Source organism: Lolium rigidum, chromosome 7 (genome assembly GCF_022539505.1).
Source record: "Lolium rigidum isolate FL_2022 chromosome 7, APGP_CSIRO_Lrig_0.1, whole genome shotgun sequence".
Classification (NCBI taxonomy): Eukaryota; Viridiplantae; Streptophyta; class Magnoliopsida; order Poales; family Poaceae; genus Lolium; species Lolium rigidum.
In genome coordinates, this window is record NC_061514.1 from 351,147,479 (window position 1) to 351,154,229 (window position 6,751).

The 6,751-nt window shown below is 43.5% G+C and overlaps 1 protein-coding gene across 2 annotated transcripts in view; it reads left to right on the top strand.

The window, feature by feature from the left end:
• The first annotated feature begins 1,721 nt into the window (after positions 1-1,721).
• The window catches only part of LOC124671069 (protein IMPAIRED IN BABA-INDUCED STERILITY 1-like), a 6,969-nt gene continuing 1,939 nt past the window's right edge, over positions 1,722-6,751 (top strand). The window contains exons 1-8 of one of the 2 annotated variants that reach the window (XM_047207506.1): positions 1,722-2,637; positions 3,150-3,434; positions 3,534-3,851; positions 4,001-4,228; positions 4,964-5,061; positions 5,315-5,423; positions 5,552-6,079; positions 6,160-6,314. In XM_047207506.1, coding sequence (XP_047063462.1) covers positions 2,251-2,637; positions 3,150-3,434; positions 3,534-3,851; positions 4,001-4,228; positions 4,964-5,061; positions 5,315-5,423; positions 5,552-6,079; positions 6,160-6,314 — 2,108 coding nt within the window. In that variant the 5' untranslated portion in view covers positions 1,722-2,250. Of the gene's footprint in view, positions 2,638-3,149; positions 3,435-3,533; positions 3,852-4,000; positions 4,229-4,963; positions 5,062-5,311; positions 5,424-5,551; positions 6,080-6,159; positions 6,315-6,751 lie in introns of both variants that reach the window. The other variant, XM_047207505.1, reaches the window with a different exon arrangement.

Consider the following 6,751-nt stretch of genomic DNA (forward strand, 5'->3'; position numbering starts at 1 on the left):
GACATTGTAGGTCTCATACCATGTGAAATTGCATGATATTGCCAGTTCAACCACAAGACCAATCTTATGGAAGAGGGTTAGGCAATTATATTCAAACAAGTTGCTCCCCTAACGCATCATTGGAGGTTAGATGACAACATGAATAATAATTATCAGGAAAGATGGAGTTTAGGCAACACAAATCAAGACGATTGGTTGGATGTTCTCACCGGCCTCGAGGAAAGTATTTTGGTAGTAACGATTTAATTGATAGCATGGTTAGCGCTAACATTGGAAGGGAGAAGGTCCTCTAATCTACATTAAACAATGGAGGATGGATCAACTTCATACAATAAAAAGCGAGTAAAGTTTTTTTTTTGTTTCATGTGGTGTGATTAGTTCCAAAAGGATAATTAACTGCACAAGAAATCCCCGAGTTGTTTGGTTTGGTGGTTTTTTCAGTTCTTACCATTTTTCATGGTGAAAACGGTGCAACATTCGATGTAGATCAAAACGGTTATGATGCTTCTAGTGATGGGTGTTGAGTGGCCACGTACCACCCGCACCAACTCCCATTTATTTGTAAAGATATCAAACATATTTGTTGACATGCTATGTGATTCTTATAGCGCTTTGACACCATTCGTTATGTAAATGAAATATTGCCATCATACAAGAGTTTTTATTTTCTTCACACCAAATTTGTGTTCAAAGCACTTGAAAATATTAACATTGTTGACGGTCACGGAAATATGTTTCCATCACAAGTATAATATGTTTCTACACACATATAAAGGCTTGAATAGGTCTTAAATGATTGTTGGAAACAAATCATAATTTATTTGTACAGATATCAAACATATTTGTTGACATGTTTCGTGATTCTTATAGTGCCTCGACACCATTCGTTATGTAAATGAAATATTGCCATCATGCAAGAGAATATATTTCTCTTTACACCAAACTTGTGTCCAAAGCACTTGAAATTATTACCATCGCTGACGGTCACAGGAATATGTTTCCACCACAAATACAATATGTTTCCATCATTCCACAGAAACGCACACACATAAATGCTTGAATAGGTGATAAATGGTTGTTGGAAACAAATCATAATTCACCTGATATTTCCAGGAAAATGCGGGATTTGATGTGATCCGTGGAAGTTGTAATATTATCAGGAACGGAAATCTGTTGCTCAATCAATCAAATCAAAAGGACTCCCACGTACACGTCCAGGAGCACGGGGCTACAGGTACGCCCTTGGACGCCGATCCAGCAAATCGCGATATGTACCCATAAAAAGGAATGAAATTCGCGAAGAATCATCTGAAAATTGATTAGACGATGGAGATGGAAACCAGTCGTACTCTGCTTGCGTACATGCAGTGCAAGCAAGCAGGGACCGGTCGAGTCGAGTCTGTCAGCGCCACCGAACTCAGCGCGCAGACGTGCTGTGTACTCAGTCACGGGCACGATCTCACCGGCACGTACGGTCATGACCCCGCCCGAGGTTGAAGATGGAAGGAAAAGAGGCAGCAAGAAATAAAGAGTTGATGGGGCCGGATTCCCGCTAATCTCGCTACTAGTACAAGAATGGCCGCGGCGGAGCAGAGGAGAGCAAAGGCCCGACAAAGCGAGGAAAAAGCGTGCGAAACCCCTCGTCGCTCGCCTCGCCTTAGACCATTTAAAGCCCCATTCCCACCTGCGATTCCGCCCCCACTCCCCTGATCATCAGGGGAAGCTTTCTTCCTCCCCTCCCTCCAGTCCACCCCGCCGTTTCCCCCATCTGTCACTCCGGCGAGGCGACGCGGCGGCGTGTTACGGCCGCCGTGCCTGTTCTTGGTCTGATGTTGGTGGTTCCGGCGGCTTCTTGATTGATCTGTCGCTCGCTGCGGAGGTAGCTTTCCCCAGTTTTCTCGTGCTGCCGCCCTCCCTGTCAATCACGGTTCCTTCCGCGTCTGCAAATACATCTGTCTCCATCTGTCCAACTCGGCGGAGCAGGCGGCGACCGCCAGGGTCTCCCTCCCTCTACAACTTTCGGTTTGGTGGTGGCGAGCGTCGTCTAAATCGCGCCATTTATTAGTCTCCAGGTCAATCCCGACCCCCTCTTGACCTCTGCCGTGCCTGCCCCGTGACGGCCACGCCTTTCGCCGAACCCCCAAAGTCCTCTCGATTCTTTCTACTCCCCTCGGTTCATCAAATGCGGCAGTGAGGAGCTCGAGAGCTCGCCGTGTTCGGTGGTAAGCTGGTACTGCGCCGCCGGCCGCGATGGGCTGCGTCGCGTCCAAGAACGGCGGCCCGGCCAACCCGGCGGCCGACTCGGCCGGCGCGCGCCGGGGCAGGAGGCGGCGCCGCGCGCTCGCGCCGGAGCCCGCGCCGAGGTCGCTCTCCGTCTCCTCCCTGCGCAGCTCGGCGGCAGCGTCGGCGGCGGCCGAGAGGTTGCTGGAGAAGAAGCACGAGGCAGAGGAGCCTGCTGGGAAGGCCGTCGTCTCCGTGGCGGCCGCGTCCCGGAGCTTCCGTCTGCGCAGCCTCCGGAACAGCCTCGAGGGGGAGCAGGTGGCGGCCGGCTGGCCGTCCTGGCTCAGCGCCGTTGCGGCGGAGGCCATCCAGGGCTGGATCCCTCTCAAAGCCGACAACTTTCAGAAGCTCGAGCAGGTACTCTGCTTGCTTTCGTTTCGCTTCATGTTCTCCTTCCACTGGATTCGATTGATTTTCTCGCGGGTCGTTTTCCATTGCAATTATTGTTTCACGCGTATGAAGAAATTTTGGAATGGAGATCGGTAATTGATTTGGTATTTGTCTTGACTAATGATTTGTTGGCATCTTTATACTCTAGAATATCTCTTGTACTTATGTGTTAGTTATATTTTGTTGGGTGGTGGATAAGTACATGGAGACTAGTAGTACCACCAAAGTTTGGTGTCCCCTTCTATTGTTTGTTATGCTTTGCTGGTAGCAAATTATACTTCACTCATCTTGTCAAGCTAAAAACTAGGTGGGTGAAGCTGTGGATTAGATGAGGAAGTTTGCCTTGTGCTTTTTGTGATGTACACTTTCTGAACCTGCACCTTTTATCTTTAAATTTATTCATGAAGTTTCGTTAGACTCAGGGTTGTTGTGTGCCTCATAGGGACTGATAACGTTTTGTGGTTGTTCTGTATGTGCAGGTTGGGCAAGGCACATATAGCAGTGTATTCAGGGCACGGGATCTTGATACTGGAAAGATTGTCGCACTGAAGAAGGTGCGGTTCAACAATTTTGAGCCAGAGAGTGTTAGATTCATGGCACGAGAGATACAAATACTCAGAAGGCTTGATCATCCAAATGTCATGAAGCTGGAAGGCTTGATTACCTCTCGGTTATCATGCAGCCTTTATCTAGTCTTCGAATACATGGAGCACGATCTCGCTGGACTTTCTTCCTCACCCGACATCAAGTTCACTGAAGCACAGGTATGTCCATTACGAATGAAGTGTATTTGATTCCGACCTTACAACTTTTACATTACATTATGTTGACCTGACATTTTTCCTGATTCTCACCTATTGTAGGTTAAGTGTTACATGAACCAGTTGCTGTCAGGACTGGAGCATTGCCATTCACGTGGCATTCTTCACCGTGACATCAAGGGTGCCAATCTCCTTGTCAATAATGAAGGAATTCTAAAAATAGCTGATTTTGGTCTTGCTAATTACTGTGATCCAAGTAGAAACCATCCTCTGACCAGCCGGGTTGTCACATTGTGGTACCGACCGCCTGAACTATTGCTAGGTTCAACTCACTATGATTCAGCCGTTGATTTGTGGAGCGCAGGGTGTGTCTTTGCTGAGTTGCTTCGTGGGAAACCGATCCTGCAGGGAAGAACTGAGGTAATTAATTAGCACATCTTGTTTATGATTTAGTTATGCCTTCTATAACTTAGTTTTCCCAGATATTATATGTTTCTACCTATCCCGGTTTAGACTAAGGTGTTGCATTCTATATGTTGACATGACACAACTTTGCTTTCATGTTTCAGGTGGAACAGTTGCATAAGATTTATAAGTTATGTGGCTCCCCTGCTGATGCCTATTGGAAGAAGTCGAGGTTGCCTAATGCAACAGTATTCAGACCTCACTGTCCTTATCTAAGTACCCTTCGTGATGTTTTTAAAGAGGTGCCGGAACATGCATTGAGTTTACTAGAAACTCTTTTGTCGGTGGAGCCATACAACCGTGGCACGGCATCATATGCTCTTGCATCTGAGGTAAGATTTCATCATGTAATATCATATATATTCCTTTTGTACCTGTAATGATGAAATATTGAAAAACCTAGCGTGTATTGAGTTCTAGAGTTGCAGTAGCCAGTTTCTACTTTTATCAAGTTTACTACTAATTTGATCCTGCCTTTTCCCTTCGCTATCCCTCAGAATAGTATTATTGCACTCTTCAAGGTAGGAAATAGTAACGCTAGTGCATTGTAGATATTTTAAGTTATAAATTACTACATATATGGGAATATCCAATTGTAATCTTAGATACAGAATTTTCATGCAACAAGGGTAACTATTATTGTCAGTGTGACTATAACTTGCATCTTCCGTATATTCTTACATGGTGTTATCATATGGCGAAGAAGTCCTTAGGTTTAGTGTGAGGAAAGTAAGTATTATTTTCCATAACTTATATTATCTTTATGTAGCATTGGTGTCCATACCATTGTGTCCCACTGTTTCCTGACAGCAGCCACCGAATGCTGGAAGGAGTAATATTGTGTCCCCAGTTGACTTCCTTTGTATGCAGTCATGCTGCCATTTTGCCTTTTTGTGAATACATTATTTTTTCTAATAACTTGTCTAGTGTAGCGTGTCATTTCTAGCATCCTTGTTGCGAGTTAATCTTACTTATCTCAATTGCAAATGTAAGATTGGCTCATTGAATCAAATAACTACAAAAATAACTTATGTATATCATGTTTTTTTCTTTTATTACTGGAACAGTTTTTCCGGACAGAACCCTACGCATGCGAACCCTTAAGCTTGCCTCAGTATGCACCCAACAAGGAGATGGATGCAAAGTTACGAGAAGAGAGACTCAGGTGGGCTTGTTTAAATGTGGAACCATTATTTTAACAGAAAATAAGTCCTAAACTTGTAGCATTTCTTATCAAGTACGCTTTACTATTGATTCTTAAGGGTATGCTTCATTAGTTGTAAGGGACTTCTCGTAAAAAAAGTTGTAAAGGACTTCCCGGCACAACAACATTTCTCTCGTTGAAAGTTAAGAAAAAAATATGTGGTGTTTGTTCTAACACTTAGCAACCTTATTTTTCTTTTGTTTCTTTTCAGAAGAAAGGCCAGTAGCAGAGGCCATCGCCCAGAAGCATCAAAGAAGTCATCGAGGCTAAGTAGAGCAGAAAGAGAACAAAGTGCAGTCAATAAGCAAAGCGATTGCAGAGAGGTATACTTTTTTTATGGCAGGAAGCCTTCACTAAATGTCAACAGCAGATCTATCTGGCAAGCTGTATAAAGATTTCTATGTCCATGATACTATTGATAAAATTTCTTCTGAATTTCTTCTTCATTCAGGTTCCCAAAGCAAATGTAACTAAGGATGGTGAAAGACACGTTAGTACAAAATTAAATGGTGATGCTAAACTACTTGCAGATATACAAAGAGTGTCCACAGCCCAAGTTAAAGAAAGGGCTAGTCATTTTAAGAATGATTCGCTAGAAGAAATCCCTTTCTCTGGGCCCTTGATTGTTTCATCATCCAGTGGCTTCGCATGGGCCAAAAAACGTGATGGTTGCTCTTTTACCAGATCACGGACCAGATCTAGTTCAAGAGACGACTTCACTGCTGAGGTAGGTCGGGATAATAAGCTACAACTTAAAGAGAACGTTGGCTTGAAGGAACAGCATAACAGAGATGTGCACGTAGCACGTGTCAACCCCAGGGTCCAAGAGCCTCATGAGGTAGCAAATCGCGCAGTTCTGAAGAAATGGTCACAGTTAGAGCATCCAGATTCATTTGATTCTCGCGACACATACCACTCCCAGAAATTTTCGAATGCAATATATCTTGGGGATGCTCTCTCATCCAAAAATAGCATGAAGGTAAGGCATTGGTTGATTTGATAGTTTACGCGCTTTCATATTAAGAAAGTTGTAAAATTGTGTGCTATTTGAAATTTCAGGACCACGATCATGGAGAGAGGGTTGAATATTCAGGGCCTTTAATGTCCCAGTCCCACAAGATTGATGAACTGCTAGAGAAACATGAGCGCCACATTCGGCAAGTAGTCCGAAAATCTTGGTTTGGAAGAGATAAAGTTGTTTCAGAAATTAATAGGTACTTGTCAAGCGTACTAAATACTCTAATTTTCATTGTTCCCTTTCTGTTTATTTATGCTATTTTGTTGAGATTATTCATTGTGGATCTGACAATTATGAAATGCCAATCAATTATATACTACAAATTACACTTTACAGTAGTCAATCATATTCAAAATTTCGAAATGCCAATTCTTTTGTCTCACTGTAGTAGTTCTTCCTAGGATCTTCACTAACCTAAAAGAACCTCTTTTTGACATATACAAGACGGCAACAAATAACCATAATAGCATGGCATGTGTGCTTCTCTTCAACTGTGTTAGTGTCTTCTAGGTTTCTAGTTCTAGGATGCCAAACTGAGATTTTCCAACTCATCTGCTTCGTGTTGTTTATGATAATTTATCAATGTATGAACTGCATTTGATGGTTGCATGTTTCATATGGTAACAGGAAGAA